This window comes from Toxorhynchites rutilus, chromosome 1, assembly GCF_029784135.1.
Source record: "Toxorhynchites rutilus septentrionalis strain SRP chromosome 1, ASM2978413v1, whole genome shotgun sequence".
Taxonomy (NCBI): domain Eukaryota; kingdom Metazoa; phylum Arthropoda; class Insecta; order Diptera; family Culicidae; genus Toxorhynchites; species Toxorhynchites rutilus.
The window spans coordinates 90,550,783-90,567,729 of NC_073744.1; the positions used below are offsets into that span (position 1 = coordinate 90,550,783).

General features: G+C 37.3%; 2 protein-coding genes across 4 annotated transcripts in view; one reads left to right on the forward strand and one right to left on the reverse strand.

The window, feature by feature from the left end:
* LOC129768931 (uncharacterized) overlaps positions 1 to 16,947 on the reverse strand; it is a 130,369-nt gene that overhangs the window by 54,036 nt on the left and 59,386 nt on the right. For 2 of the 3 annotated variants that reach the window (XR_008741769.1, XR_008741768.1), the window contains exon 3: positions 15,025 to 16,914. The exons of the other annotated variant lie outside the window; for it this stretch is intronic. The gene's annotated coding sequence lies outside the window, so the exon portion shown is untranslated. Of the gene's footprint in view, positions 1 to 15,024; positions 16,915 to 16,947 lie in introns of those variants that run through there. 3 annotated transcript variants of the gene reach the window in all.
* Positions 4,571 to 6,353, forward strand: LOC129761169 (jerky protein homolog-like). Its single transcript, XM_055758882.1, has 2 exons — positions 4,571 to 5,655; positions 5,798 to 6,353. The coding sequence occupies exons 1-2, from the start codon at positions 4,571 to 4,573 to the stop codon at positions 6,351 to 6,353; spliced, it is 1,641 nt and encodes a 546-aa protein (XP_055614857.1).

Consider the following 16,947-nt stretch of genomic DNA (forward strand, 5'->3'; position numbering starts at 1 on the left):
AACTTTTCTGTACTCTAATCCATCAAATTTGGAGCCCTGAAAAGGGCCGTTGATTATATGCTAAGCTAATATAGCACGCTCTCCTCGGATACGATGGGCCAGCTGGATGTCCTTGGGCATGATGTGACGCGTTTTGCATGGATAGCACACAAATTGGTATCTTCGAATAAGCCTCCTGCAGTGTCATAGCCGCGGAACTTTGGAAGCGCAAGTCGGTTTTGAAGTCCTGAGCAATTCCACGATCCAAATGCTGCAAAGGTAGCTGCGGATCAGCAATTCGGTCGACTTCTGATAGCGATGAATTTCACGCAAAGTTCCCGGTCGATAGCGATGTGGCTTCTCCACCTATCCTGCTACTGGTGCGCTTATCCGAGCTGACTTCGTGTGCCTTACCACCGAATGACTAACGAGCTGTCTGCGAAAGACTAACGAGCTCGAGTCCTCACGGTGCGAGAGTAGAGTAAGAAATGAACGAAAGCAAAGGAAGCGTCATTTTATAAACTATAAAAGTATAGAATCTAAATCCCACCCTTATTATATTCGTGAGTGTACAGTAAGCTTATATAATAAAGAGGGTGGGGTTTACATTCGATTCTTTTATGTTTTATAAAATGACACTTCCCTTGCTTTCGTTCATTTCTTACTCTACTCTCGCACCGTGAGGACTCGTTTCATCGGGACTAAGCAGACAGCTCGTTAGTCCTTCGGTGGTAAGGCACCACGAAAGCAGCTCGGATAAGCGCACCAGCCGCAGGAAGCATGAAGAATCCACATCGCTATCGACCGGGAACTTCGCATGAAATTCGTCGCTATCAGAAGTCGACCGAATTGCTGATCCGCAAGCTACCTTTGCAGCATTTGGTTCGTGGAATTGCTCAGGACTTCAAAACCGACTTGCGCTTCCAAAGTTCCGCGGTTATGACGCTGCAGGAGGCTTATTCGAAGATACCAATTTGTGTGCTATCCATGCAAAACGCGTCACATCATGCCCAAGGACATCCAGCTGGCCCATCGTATCCGAGGAGAGCGTGCTATATTAGCTTAGCATATAATCAACAGCCCTTTTCAGGGCTCTAAATTTGATGGATTAGAGTTCAGAAAAGTTTTTTACAGGCCGAACTGAAAGGAGCATTTAGCGAAAATCGTGGTGTCGATGATAATTTGATACCGATAGGTGCCATGGATATGGATTTCATAATGAAGAATATGAAATACATGACATGATGTAGTGAATATATCCCCATATCGAAGAAATCACGTTGATGAAACTGTTTACCGTTTGTCGTTTTTAAGTGTTGGGAAAGGGCATTATTTTTGCTGAGTAAATTCCAAGAAAAAATCCATTCCTTCTTTAAGCGTGATTCATTCTGCTTCGGATCAACGGAACGGTGATAATCATTTCATACAAAAGATAAAATGTCCAAGAGTTATATGATTGCTATTTATTGAGTCGGAAAATTGTTTCATTAGCTTAATGATAGCTTCGAAAACAGGTTATAAAATGACGCTTCCTTTGCTTTCGTTCATTTCTTACTCTACTCTCGCACCGTGACGACTCGTTTGTTTGGGACCAAGCAGATAGCAGGTTAGTCTTTCAGTGGTAAGGCACACGAAAGCAGGTCGGATAAGCGCACCAGCCGCAGGATAGGTGAAGAAGCCACATCGCTATCGACCAGGAACTTTGCGTGAAATTCATCGCTATCGGAAGTCGACCGACTTGCGCTTCCAAAGTTCCGCGGTTATGACGCTGCAGGAGGCTAATTCGAAGATACAAATTTGTGTGCTATCCACGTAAAACGCGTCACATCATGCCCAAGGACATTCAGCTGGCCCGTCGAATCCAAGGAGAGGGTGCTATATTAGCTTAGCATATAATCAACGGCCCTTTTCAGGGCCCCAAATTTGATGGATTAGAGTTCAGAAAAGTTTTTTGCAGGCCAAACTGAAACGAGAATTTTCGTTTGGATGCCATACAGCATCGAGAAAATTCCGGAAAGATCTAATCGTTGCTGAAAAATAATCTGCCAGTTCCCTGGGAATTGAAGAATACATCCATGCGAAAGAGTTTATTTTAATGTTTTCTAATTATATGGCGAACACAGCGACCAAATACATTTGATTTCGTAATTTTTCAATCAAGTGTAATTAGCTGGAAAGCTTCTGAAGATTATTCTTTCCCATCAGTAGGATATTTTCGTATCCAATAATGGATTCATAACATGAAAAACGGAAAATGTTTCGTATCGCCAAAATTATATAATTTTCAATCGATTATTGCTCAGTCGCCGAAATTATCATACTCAGAGAGTTCATTCTCCTCTAGTTTGCCTTCCAAATTGCCATCGTAAACCACACCTTCTCTCGATTCAATCACGCACGAAAAGCAAAGCAGTTCAAAATTCGGATTTTTGCGTTACGTAATTTGTGCACGACGCCTGAGGACATCGACAAGACAACATCGTTACTGAACGAGCTGAACTGCGAGGCATCGAGGTATTCATTACCTGGCTTGACCTGACCTGAAATGCAATCAGTTTGTTTTAACTGTGAGGGAGCGCAGAAAAGCCGATCGATCAGAAGGAGAAGAGAAGGTGACCAAGAGAGTATCAGCATCGAAATACGGTTCCTCGGGAAGACATAGAAGCAGCCGCCACACACACACACATACACGCGCGCAACTCTTTTCGTTTGCTGGTTATCGAGAGGAAACCTGGAAAGAAATGATCGTTGCTGAAAAATAATCTGCCAGTTCCCCTTGGAATTGAAAATTACATTCAAGCGAGTTTATTTTAATGTTTTCTATCCATATAATACTGCGACCACATACATTTGGTTTTGTGATTTGTCAATCAAGTGCAGTTAACAGGAAAGCTTCTGAAGATTATTCTTCAGAACAAGGTTTTTTGTATCCAATATTGGATGCATAAAACCTTGAGTCTTCAAAGTAACACTCTCGTTTTTGAAGTCACCCAAATATTTATTTATTCATTCATTCAGGATGGATTTAGATTCAACTTCAAACAAATGATCTCTAAATCAACGATAGTCCTACGTCACCCTTGCGGTTATACCATAGATATAACCCACTTCCTGTTTTTGTAGTTTTTTCAACTATGGTGTTTCCATGTTAAATGCTAGAAATGGTAAGAATCTACAATGAATGGATGAAAAAATTATATTTTATGTAGAAATCATCAAATCAAAATTAATATTGAAGCAGTGTTCGGAATATGAATCTAATTTCCATGCATGATTCAAATTCCGAACACTTTATTTTTAGATGAAAATTTACTGAACTTTAATGTTATAAATATTTGAATAATCAAATCCCTGACATTCTTTGGGTCATATGCTCCATTTTAACATCATTTACTGGTATCGATATGGTTGTCTGCCATACAAATGAAACACAAATTTCTGCATTACTCGAGAATTAATCAATCAAATTAGACGAAATTTGGTATGTGGAGGTTTTAGGATGTAATAAATGTTTCTATGATGGTTCGACACTCCTCCCCCTTCTCTTAGGGTGGAATGTCATACAAATGAAAAACAAATTTCTGCATAACTCGAAAACTAATCAAGCAAATGGAGCCAAAATTGGCATGTGAAGATTTTAAGGGGCACGAAACGTTTCTATGGTGAATAGACACTCCTCCCCCCTCTCTAAGGGGAGTAGAGGGGAGGGGTTTGTTTTAATTCTATCATATTTTCTGTATCAAACATTTATTTCATGTAACGGAGGAACATGTTATTTGCAAGTTGTTGATAAATCTTGAACGAGAATTGTGTCTGAAAATAATCTGATATTATAATGATGAGTTTTGGTAGAAGAACTAGGATTTTTTTTAGTAAAAGGTAAATTCAACGGGGTCGATTAGAACATCAATCAATACACAGTTCTGCAATTGGACTCATGAACTTGCGCTCAGTAAGAAAACGTGAATGTTTGAAGGTATTGATAACAAAAAACTAATTTTAGGCGAGACGAAGTTTGCCGGGTCAGCTAGTAATTTATAATAATGAACATTTGCAAAAAATGTGACTGTCAATACCAATGATAAAATATTTGCGTTAGTAAACTCGGTAAAAAACTAGCATCGTGAGTTTTTCAGTTTTCGTAAATGTTTTATCTATTTTGTTTGCTGTTTTTATGTTAAGTACTAGAAAAGGTAAGTGTTGTAACGCTGGCGTTGCGAGAACTAAAAAAAGACACACTAATGTTACAATAACTTAACTTTATTCGTGAGACAATTAAAATAGACTGAATCAAAAGAACACGTTTTCTAGGAGACTACAGTCGAATTTCACTCGTTGCACTAAGCTCTTAGCCCAATTTGTGAAAGACTTTCACTCGTTGGGCTGAACTGTCAAAGTCGAAAATCGATCGAGGGTCACACCGATTGTTTGTTGTTATGGGAAACGCAGAAAAGTTTTCACACCACTGACGTTTATTTCATTCGTGGTTGAGTTTCGTTCTAGGTTGGATTAATTGGTAAGTTCTTAATGAAGTTTGATATTAAAATTAGCGTAGATTTAATATACGTTCATTTCGATCGCCAGGCTCAAAATGGATGGTTTGCAAGGATCCAGTACGAACGTTAACCGGAAACGGAGGAGCAATTTCCTGACGCTGGTGGAGAAGGTTCGCATAATTGAAGATTTTGAAGCAGGATGTGGTACGCATGACTTTCTTGGGAAGAAGTACGGCGTAGGATCTTCTACGGTCACGAGAATAATCCAAAAGAAAGAAGCAATTCGTGAGGCGGTGGACAAGTTCAAGGAATATGGTGTAAATAATCGAAAAACATTGAAAGAGCAGACGTTCCCTTTGCTGGAAGAAGCTCTTTACATCTGGATTTTACAGCAGCGGCAGTCCAACATTTTGTTGACAGTGGATATTCTTAAAGCAAAGGCGGAGCTGCTGTTTAAGATGTTCCAGGACCGGGGGCTCTATGCGGTGCACGGTTTTTCTGCTTCGGATGGCTGGATGCATCGTTTTAAGCAGCGGTTTGGATTGCGCGTGAAAGCCGTAACAGGAGAAAAGGCATCGGTAAACGTTGAAGCGTACCTAAATTTCAAGAAGATTCAGGAAATGCAGCTATCACTATCCCAAGTCTTTAATGCAGATGAATCTGCCTTGTTCATCAAGCTCCTAGCCACACGCTCTGTCGTTACCTGTGATGAGACCGTGGCAAGCGGACGGAAGCAAAACAAGACAAGGTATACGTTTATGCCTTGCTCCAACATAGATGGTTCCCTAAAGCTTCCGTTGTATTTAATTTGCACTGCTGCAAAACCACGAGGAATCAACATCGAAGAACTTCCCGTTTCATATAATCATTCCAAAAAGGCTTGGATGACCAGACTGTTGTTCCGTCAATGGTTCCACGAAGAGTTTGTCCCCGCTGTTCGAAAATTTTCGGCCGAGAGAGGATTGGAGCCAAAGGCATTGCTGGTTCTTGATAATTGCACCAGTCATTATGACGTTGACGAATCTCTACAGAGTGACGATGGACTGATTCAAGTGATCTACCTCCTACCAAATGTAACTGCTGAATGCCAGCCGATGGACCAATCGGTCATCAATGCAATCAAGCGAAAGTATAAAAGAAAACTGATGCTCGCATTAATTCTGGAAAACGAACACTTAAGGTAAATTTCCAAATATTAAATTTTTGTAATTAATTCCAAATATAAACACAAAACTATGCGCACGATAGTTTTTCGTCTGTGCTTTTTCAAAATTTAAATTCAAATTCTAATTGAGGTTTTATTTATGTACTTTCCTCTTTAGTTTCGAAGAACGATTGAAGAAGATTAATCTTCAACAGTGTATTTTGTGGTTGGCAACCTCTTGGGAGGAGATATCTGACAAAACTATACGTAATTCGTGGAAGAAATTGATCGATGGTTTGCCGGAGGATGCTGTTAATGTAGACTCGAAAGCGGCCGATGATGACTTCAAAGCGCTTGTGTCCAGGATTGACAGTTTGGCAGGAACAAAAACATCTGAGCAAGATATTGATCTGTGGATCAAAGATCAGGTGTATGATGGTGATCATAATCCAGATTGGGTAACCAGTGAAGTGTTTTCTGATGACGAGATTTTGTCATCAGTTCTCAAGAAAGATCAACCTGAAATGCAAGAAGAATGGTTGGTAGACACAGAAGATGGAAGTAATTCGTTTGATACTTCCATTACTAGTACCGGAGATCCTGATTTTGGCGATGCAATCAAGTCAATTGATTGCCTAGTTCGCTATATGAAGCATGATGTTGCAGAAGTATGCCGTTTGAACGCGCTACGTTCGAAAATCACTGAAGTTGAATGGCTAAAACGAGCATGTTGAAGAACTCTACCATTTTGTTGAAAATGAATTTACGTGGTTTGTTTAATTTTGTTTGAAACGTTTAAAATAAATATTGTTTTTGTTGAATAATATTCGATTTTATTTATTTCAATGATTCATTTAAAATTTATTTTAAACCTAAAAACACCATCCACGAGCCCCTCGAAAAAAATTTTACGTTGTCAGAATTGACGTTTGTCTTCGATTTAGTTGGGCTATAGCCCAACGAACGGGAGCCCAACTAAATCGAAGCCCAACTAAAGATAGCCCAACGAGTGAAATTCAACTGTACCTCATTCTCTCGGTGACATATCGATGATGTTAATCCGATGACAGTCGCCTGCCAACGGTGAGCTCTGGGGTAGTGATCCCCGATAATCGTTCGATTAATCGAATACTTCCTACAGAAATCGATTATTAATCGAACGAATACTGCGCAACCAATAATCGAAGCGAACGAATAGTTTACGTCGATTAATCGATCCAAACCCAGAGAAGAAAAACGTATGGCCGCTGCAGTTTTATCCTGAAATTCAATCATTATCTTTGACGCTCCTCTGGGATCGTAAACGAAGCTCAATGGCGTCAAACGCAAATGGCGTCAACGCAAATTGAGCTTCGTTTACGAGTTTAGGGGAGCGTAAAAGGTAATAATTGATTTTTTGGCGGAATGAACATTTTTTTGATTCCAGATGGCTTTCTAGCAAATGAGAAACGTTAGTTTAACTAATTATTTCGCTCAGTGTGACGATTAATCGATTAATCGATTATTTGGGGCGATTAATCGTATCGAATAACAAACTGCTGAAAAGTATTCGATTAGCTGATGAACGATTAATTTAAAAAATCGGGGATCACTACTCTGGGGTGCTTTTCAGCCAAGACAAGACGTGACAACTGGCTTCTTAAGCCGGGTTCAGACGATGCGAGTTAGCATACGAGTCGGTCTTGTCAGTTATTGCAGTGCAGCTACTCACACCGTGTGAACATATCATGCCAGTTAGTGTCATGTGTAATCCGGCGTGCGAGCTACTACAAAGTTTTGACGTAGGACTACGTCTTTCATTTCTATACCGGGGTGTAAAATTAAAGTTTCGAAAACGAAAGCGTTACGCCGGAGACCGAGATTTTGAGCGTTAATAGCTCCTAAACAACTGAACGAAATGGTATGATAAACACTTCATTCGAAAGATAAAATGTCTACGCGTTATATACTTGTTACTTTTTGATCCAAAAACTTGTTTCAATAGTCTTAAAATTGCTTTCAAAACAGGCTATTGAAATCACCAATCGGTATATAAGCGAGCGGCGCTCGGAAATCCACTCAGTTCAAATTGAACAGCGATTGGAGCATGTTGTCGCTGTTTGGGTGAAGCTCTTTATTTATCATGAAAGCGCGGATGAACGGTGTCACCAAGAGCCTGTTTGTGCACCCTAGGCCAGAAGGGAATCTATCAGGAGGAGAGTGATGCCACAAACGGTTCCCTGGGAAGACATCGCTACACACATACACGCGCGGCTATTAACAGGTGGTTATCGAGTTGGCATTAACCACTGGTGGGCTTCCAGTATCGAGGAAAATGTGGAAATATCTAATTGTTACTGAAAATAATCTGCCAGTTCCTCTGGGAATTTTCAAAATATATTCATGTGAAAGAGTTCAATTGAATGTTTTCTATCCATGTAACACTGTGACCAAATACATTTGGTTTTGTGGTTTTTCAATCAATCGCAATTAACAGGATAGCTTCAGAAGATTATTCTTCCCCATCAGTAGGATATTTCCGTATCCAATATTGTATGCGCCCGCAATCGATTATTGCTCAGTCGCCGAAAGTTCCGAGCTCAGAGAGTTCATTCCCCTCTAGTTTGCCTTCCAAATTGCCATCGTAAACCACACCTTCTCTCGATTCAATCACACACAAAAAGCATACTTAAGCGATATTCTGGTGGTGAGACACATTCTTTTTTCGTGAGGACATCGACAAGACAACATCGTTGCCTAACGTGCTGGAGGAGGTGGACGGCGAAGGATCGACACATACACGCGCAGAACTCTTTCCGTTAGGATGCCATTCAGCATCGAGAAAGTTCCGGAAAGATCTAATCATTGCTGGAAAATAATCTGCCAGTTCCTTTGGGAATTTTCAAAATATATTCATGTGAAAGAGTTTAATTGAATGTTTTCTATTCATGTAACACTGTGACCAAATATGTTTCAATCAAGTGCTATTAACAGGTGGTTATCGAGTTGGTATTAACCACTGGTGGGCTTCCAGTATCGAGGAAAATGTGGAAATAACTAATCGTTACTGAAAATAATCTGCCAGTTCCTTTGGGAATTTTCAAAATATGTTCATGTGAAAGAATTTAATTGAATGTTTTCTATCCATGTAACACTGTGACCAAATATGTTTCAATCAAGTGCTATTAACAGGTGGTTATCGAGTTGGCATTAACCACTGGTGGGCTTCCAGTATCGAGGAAAATGTGGAAATAACTAATCGTTACTGAAAATAATCTGCCAGTTCCTCTGGGAATTTTCAAAATATATTCATGTGAAAGAGTTTAATTGAATGTTTTCTATCCATGTAACACTGTGACCAAATATGTTCCAATCAAGTGCTATTAACAGGTGGTTATCGAGTTGGTATTAACCACTGGTGGGCTTCCAGTATCGAGGAAAATGTGGAAATATCTAATCGTTACTGAAAATAATCTGCCAGTTCCTTTCGGAATTTTCAAAATATGTTCATGTGAAAGAATTTAATTGAATGTTTTCTATCCATGTAACACTGTGACCAAATATGTTTCAATCAAGTGCTATTAACAGGTGGTTATCGAGTTGGCATTAACCACTGGTGGGCTTCCAGTATCGAGGAAAATGTGGAAATAACTAATCGTTACTGAAAATAATCTGCCAGTTCCTCTGGGAATTTTCAAAATATATTCATGTGAAAGAGTTTAATTGAATGTTTTCTATCCATGTAACACTGTGACCAAATATGTTCCAATCAAGTGCTATTAACAGGTGGTTATCGAGTTGGCATTAACCACTGGTGGGCTTCCAGTATCGAGGAAAATGTGGAAATAACTAATCGTTACTGAAAATAATCTGCCAGTTCCTCTGGGAATTTTCAAAATATATTCATGTGAAAGAGTTTAATTGAATGTTTTCTATCCATGTAACACTGTGACCAAATATGTTTCAATCAAGTGCTATTAACAGGTGTTTATCGGGTTGGCATTAACCACTGGTGGGCTTCCAGTATCGAGGAAAATGTGGAAATATCTAATCGTTACTGAAAATAATCTGCCAGTTCCTTTGGGAATTTTCAAAATATGTTCATGTGAAAGAATTTAATTGAATGTTTTCTATCCATGTAACACTGTGACCAAATATGTTTCAATCAAGTGCTATTAACAGGTGGTTATCGAGTTGGCATTAACCACTGGTGGGCTTCCAGTATCGAGGAAAATGTGGAAATAACTAATCGTTACTGAAAATAATCTGCCAGTTCCTCTGGGAATTTTCAAAATATATTCATGTGAAAGAGTTTAATTGAATGTTTTCTATCCATGTAACACTGTGACCAAATATGTTCCAATCAAGTGCTATTAACAGGTGGTTATCGAGTTGGTATTAACCACTGGTGGGCTTCCAGTATCGAGGAAAATGTGGAAATATCTAATCGTTACTGAAAATGATCTGCCAGTTCCTTTGGGAATTTTCAAAATATATTCATGTGAAAGAGTTTAATTGAATGTTTTCTATCCATGTAACACTGTGACCAAATACATTTGGTTTTGTGGTTTTTCAATCAATCGCAATCAACAGGATAGCTTCTGAAGATTATTCTTCCCCATCAGTAGGATATTTCCGTAGGATATTGGATGCATAAAACCTTGTGCCTCCAACGTAACGCTCTCGTTTTCGAAGTTCTCCAAATATTCATTCATTCAGAATGAATTCAGATTCAACTTCATACAAATGATCTCTAAATCAACGATAGTCCTACGTCACCCTTGCGGTTATACCATAGATATAACCCACTTCCTGTTTTTTGAATTCACTCGCACTCGCATCTCTAAAAACGTCAAAAACAGAATTTAGCGTTCGAATCAGGGATGCCAAATGTAAAGACATGTCTCTATTTTTAAGATATTTGAAAATATGCGAAGGTATTTATAGACTTGAAAATTATTGGAAAAACAAATAAAACCCTCATAGTTTCTGAACGAAATCGTTGTTATTTTGATATGCACGCTGTCTGGGCACGCTTTCTTTTTGAGATAGTTTTCTTGAGAATCTGTAATATAGAATCATCAATTTTCATTCAAAATTCACTCACAACTTGCAAAGAAAGTATTGTTCTAAAAACAGATTACATATTCGATTTTAAAAAGTACATTTTCATTCATTATTTCAATTTTTGACGCGTATTTATTCCACCTGCAAATCTACCATCATTTTTATTTCACAAATTGGTACACGAAGCTGCTGGCAAGGCGAACTAAATAAAATTTTTAAAAATTTTTTAGGTTGTCATTTATAGCATCACATACTTCCGGAATTATCTTAGCTATGAATGCTTTCGAGATTCAAAAAATATCGACAACAATCTGAACGATATTCCAGAAGCAAGGCACATCAATGTCGTTTTTTAATTTCACTTGCAGGTATAGCATTCCTCATGAGTGTATCTTGGTGTTGTATTTTTGGACCAATGAAATCCAACAGTGTTTCCACTAATTCAGGTGTTTTTCTCAACACTGTTCTGTACTCCAGAGGATCATCATCGTAGAGTTCCTTCAATATTGTTTTTGTCGCTCCTTTTCTTTGCATCCAATTCCTGGCCCAAATCCTTTTTCCTTTCTGCTTTTTCCGAATAGTACCTTCAGCTCGAAGTAATTCAGCACAAAGGTTTTTTATAACCGCTTTGTCACGGTACGAACTACGATCAGTCGTGTTTTTCTGGACAACATTGTATACGGTATGAACTACGGTTAGCGTGTATTTCGCGATCAAATTGTGTAATAATAAAGGCAACTAAAAACCTGAGATGAAAACTGCTAAAAGAGATATCGATTTCGGATTAATTATCTGTCAAATTCGGACCTGATTGCTGTTTCTCATTATTTGATGTACATTTGAAAAATCACCTGGCATCCCTGGTAAACCCGGGCTGTTATATCTAGTTACACTTAACCATCAGATCACGATTGCCAAATTGCATCTAATCGGCTTTAATGGATCGTTGCTGCTCTGGCTGCAGTCTTATCTGACCGGTCGTACGATGTGTGTGAAAATAAGTGACTTTATATCACCCCCATTCGAAGTAACATCGGGCGTTCCACAGGGAAGCCACCTAGGACCTTTAATTTTTCTACTGTACCTCAACGATGTCAACATAATATTAGAATGCAAGAAGCTTTCTTATGCGGATGACTTTAAACTTTTTATGCGCGTGGAGAACTACGAAGATGCAGTGTTTTTACAAAGACAATTAACAATTCTTGCCGGTTGGTGTGAAGCCAATCGTATGTCGCTCAACGCTTCAAAGTGCTCTGTCATCTCCTTCTCTCGGAAACGATCAACGATACGATTCGATTATGAGCTTCATGGATCGACGTTGAATAGAACTACAAAGATTAAGGACCTTGGAATCATTTTAGATTCGAAACTAACGCTCCAAGAACATACTTCATACGTTGTTTCCAAGGCATCAAAAGCTCTTGGTTTTACGTTTCGTATCGCCAAACATTTCACCGACATACAATGTCTCCAAGCTTTATACTGTTCGCTGGTTCGCTCGATCTTGGAGTACTCATCCGTAGTTTGGGCTTCTTATTACGACAACAGCATTCGAAGAATTGAGTCCGTCCAACGCAAATTTGTACGCTTCGCTCTACGTCGATTACCCTGGAATGATCCTCAGAACCTCCCCAGCTACGAAGATTGCTGCAAGCTTTTGGGATTAAATCTGCTCTGCAAGCGACGCAATACAGCGAAAGCTCTGTTTGTTTTCGATCTCTTACAAGGGAATATCAATTGCCCAGAATTACTACGACAAATAAATTTCAATACCAGAAGGAGAAATCTGCGCAATCACGATTTTCTTCGTCTTCCAACATCGCGCACTAACTATGCCTACCATGAGCCCGTTGCAAGCATGGCTCGCGTATTTAATGACCAAATCGAACTCATTGACTTCAATTTAACGAGAGAATCTATAAAAAGCCGCCTCCTCCGTAACCGATAGCTTAAGATAGATTAAGATAATTATTGTATCATTTGGGTTGTAATTGAACCTGTTGATAGATGTAAATGTAAATAAATAAATACTTATATACTATTACTACCAACTCACACTGTGTGCATAGACAAGGCGAGTCAACAGATTGTCAAGCGAGTTCACCGGGTCAGTAGCTGCTCACTGTCAAGTCAGCTACTAGCACCGTATAAATGGGCCTTTACTCTTCTTTTTGCATTTTCGTCAACCAAGTGCTAGATAACAGGGGAGCCGAGTCACGAGAGATGTGAAGGTTGCCAAATGTTTAAAGTTTCGGAAGATTATTTTCCCATGCAAGAAACATGTGTTCTTCGTAACATGTATTTTTTTAGCATTACTATTTTTTGTATTAATTATCAACCGATGCCAACACCGATGCCAGATGCCAACACCGTATCGTTGTCATCGCGGATACATTTATTGTCGTTTTCACCGTGTACGGGAACAAGGCCTTATAATTCAATCCTGACATCGTTCAAATACTAACAGTACTGAAATATAGATAAAATTCTACATTCCCAAATTATAACAGCGTTTATTCAGGTTTCAGGTTTGATTTCAAATATTTTTCTGCCTTGTTATTTGTTATTGGTCCTAATTTTATTGCTAACTTCTTTACGGTTGAATAATAATTGGATGCCCTTCTCTGCTAGGCCACTGCTATTATGCTATGCTAGATGACAGGAGAATCACAAAAAGGTGTTGGGTGGAAATTCCTATGCAATGTTTCCCTCTTTTCGGTAACTGAACACAGGTCATAACAGAAACGAAAATATACTAAGAATCGATAATAGAAATTTTCGCTCAATTGAAATATGAATGCAACTATTAGTCAATTTTGAAAATATTTGGCAACACTGTAAAAATATTGGAAATCCCATTTTTGTATATTTATCTTTGTCAACTGTTTTCCTCATCAACCAATCAGGAGTCGAGTTGCAAGTGCACTGAGAGGAAAATTTAGTAAATATGACGAATTTTTTGGTACATGTTACCAATTCTCTAGTCATTTTCTACCCTACTAATCATTGGTACAAATTACAAAAAAAGAATGGTAGGCACAAATGTCAAACAAACTACAAATTGTTGGTCCAACATTGGTGCAATAACAGTGAAAATTTTGCTTCATATTTGTTAGAGGTAATCATCAGGGATAATGACAATATTTTTAATAATTATTTTTAATTTAAAAAATTGTATTCGATTGCGTTTAATTCTACATACTTAGAATACATTATACCTAAGTGGTGCGGACTCAATCCACTTCATTTTCAAGCAAATTCATGCATGTTTTCAAGCGATTTCTTGCAATAAATTCTTAGACCACCAGAGATGCCAGATTTACAAATATGTTTGTGAATTTACAGACATATCTGAAAAACACTTTTTATTTTTGTTGTAGACTTTGGATATAATATTTCACAGGTTTTTGAAAAATAAAAGGGCTCTATTCATCACATCAAAGATATTTGACTCACCATATGCCATTTTTCCATAGTTTTAATACAGAAAATTATTATATTTAGTTTATATCAATACACATGACGTTAGACCAGCGATACTCAACCTGCGGCCCGGCAGTCTTTCTGGTTGGCCCATCTGGTGTGTATGAAGTTTGGAACTCATACACATAAGTACTTTTGCCCTGACATCATTGCAGACGAAAGAGAGGATACGGTTATTCACAATTAATGAAAAATTGCATTCTCTGCAGGTAACGAAAAACCTTGAACGAAAATTGTCTCTGATAATTATTTTTTGTTCTAGATAAGATTGTTTTGCTGAAATGCAAGGAGATTTATTGAAAAATAGTTAAGCTAGGGTCAGGACTTTGTCTTCTAAGTATTAAAACAAAATCGAATAAAAATTTTCATTCTATTCTCAACAATTTACATTCGCTTTCGGGTCTGCTTATGACGAAATATGGGTTACTGTTCGTTATTGTTATCACAGACATGGTTCATGGCCGTGTGGGGATCTAAAACTTGTATAGCCTTGCATGGCGGATGGAAAATATACACTGTGTTTTCTTATAAATTTCATCAACGACAAGACCGCAAGCCTTGGTGGATGTCCAATATATCAACGAAGAAATACTGATTTTTATAAAAATTAACAACGCGTATGTATGTGTATGTATGTATGTGTAGATCGTTGAAACATTTAAACACACTTACGACACATAAGTTATTAAGTGGTCCGAAATATCAATTTTTTCCACTTTTTCCCAAAATTGACAAATGAAAATTAATAACTTTTGAATCACTAAATCGATTTAGATGATCGACATATAAAATTGAAACTATTGACTTAGCCTTTTATTAAAAAATATTTAACATGCGAAAAAAATAATTATATTTTATTAATTATTGATCGTAGTCGTTTTTTATTTTTTTTATGACTTTGGACTAGAGGGCGCTATATTTTTATATTTTTTCTTGAAAGCTGAGGATTTTTGCATAACATATCTCGATATCAGAGATGCTATTTTTATGTTTTTTAGATATGATGTTTCAAAGTAATGGTGGTTCGAAAAATCATTTTTCCCCCTTTGTCCAATTACTTTCTGCAAAAAATCATAACATTTGAACTACTGAACCGGTTTTGATGATCGATGTATTAAATTGAAGCCAATAAGCAAAATTTGAAAAAATATCACACTTGCGGGAAGGATTCTAGTAGCATAGTTCTAGTTTAGTCACATATGAATATTGATCGAAGACTTAAAACATGTTAAATTTACAAATTTATAACTTAAAAACGATAATTATAACATCTCTGATATCGAGATATGTTAGGTAAATAATCCTCAGCTTTCCATAAAAAATATAAAAAAAATATAGCGCTCCTATCTTTAAACGAGAAAACTATGAAAAAATAAATCAATCAATAATTACAAAAACAAGAATTAATTTTTTTCGCAAAAGTAACATTTTTCCAAAGAAAAATAGCTCGTAAGCTTCAATTTGATATGTCGATGATATGAGTCGGTCCAATAGTTCAAGAGTTATGTTTTTGTAGTGGGAAAAATGGGGAAAATTTGTTTTTCGAAACATCGATTAGTTTTGAAAAATCATATTTCAAAAACGAAAAAAATTGCATCTCTGATATCGAGATATTTTATGTAACAAATTCTCAGCTTCCAAGAAAAAATATAAAAAAATATAGCGCCCCTAGTCCAAAGCCATGAAAACATTAAAAAACGACTACAATCAATAATTACGAAAATAGGATCCATATTATCTGCAAGTTCAATATTTCTCAATTAAAGCTCATTGGCTTCAATTTGATATGTCGATCATCTAAATCGGTTAAGTGGTTCGAAAGTTATAAATTTTAGAAAAAAGTCATTTTAGGAAAAAGTGGAAAAAAATAATGATTTTTTGGATCACCCTAAAATGGAAATGGGCACCCCAATGAAAAAATAAAAAAATACGAGTCTAATGTTTTGCGATAAAGAATAATATTACCACTTTTGACGAAGATCTGAGAACAAAATACAATCTTACGTGCATCACGATGTACAAAGTATTCATGAATATGTGAAAATTAACGTTAAAAGACATTTCTATAGATCTGCACACTTTTACAGACTTTTCCACATTTTTAACAGACATTCACATGTTTTTACAGACTTTTTTTAAAAATAATCTGGCATCTCTTCCTTCCACTTTTTATCGAATATTTTCAAATCGCAGGAGTAAACATTTACGTGACTCTGACTTCGTTTGTTTTTATTTCGTTCGGAAAAACGTTATGTCAAAGAGAGGGGACATTAAAAAGGCGTAGCTCAGTGAAAGGCTGAGATGCTCTTTCAGAGATACAATGGTTAATCATACAATTAACGGAAAAATGTAGTTCGTTCATTTTGTTATTTTATTTTTTTTTTGCCCCTGACAACAATACCTCTTTTATAGTGTTGATTATCATAAGAAAAATAACACTCCTGATCGTTGGATCTCTTTTGACATTTCAATTGGATCTTTTTTGACAGCCGTTTTGATTCAGTCCGCACTACCTAGCATTATACTAATAACTTATTCTATAAACAACATCAATAATTCTCGTTGGAATCATTCTATAAACTGCGTACAAGAGGCAAATTTTAATCGCAGCCTCAACCACCTCAATTTGATGAGCATTTCCAAAGCAAGTTCCCGTTCCTCTTCCTGCTGCATCGCTCTGATTTGCATTAGCTGATTAGCAGCTGATTAGCAGAGTGACGGTAGAATTAGCACGTTTCATCCGTATTTTGTTCTCTCGTGTCCCTATGAAGAAAAGAAATACATATGTTGATGATA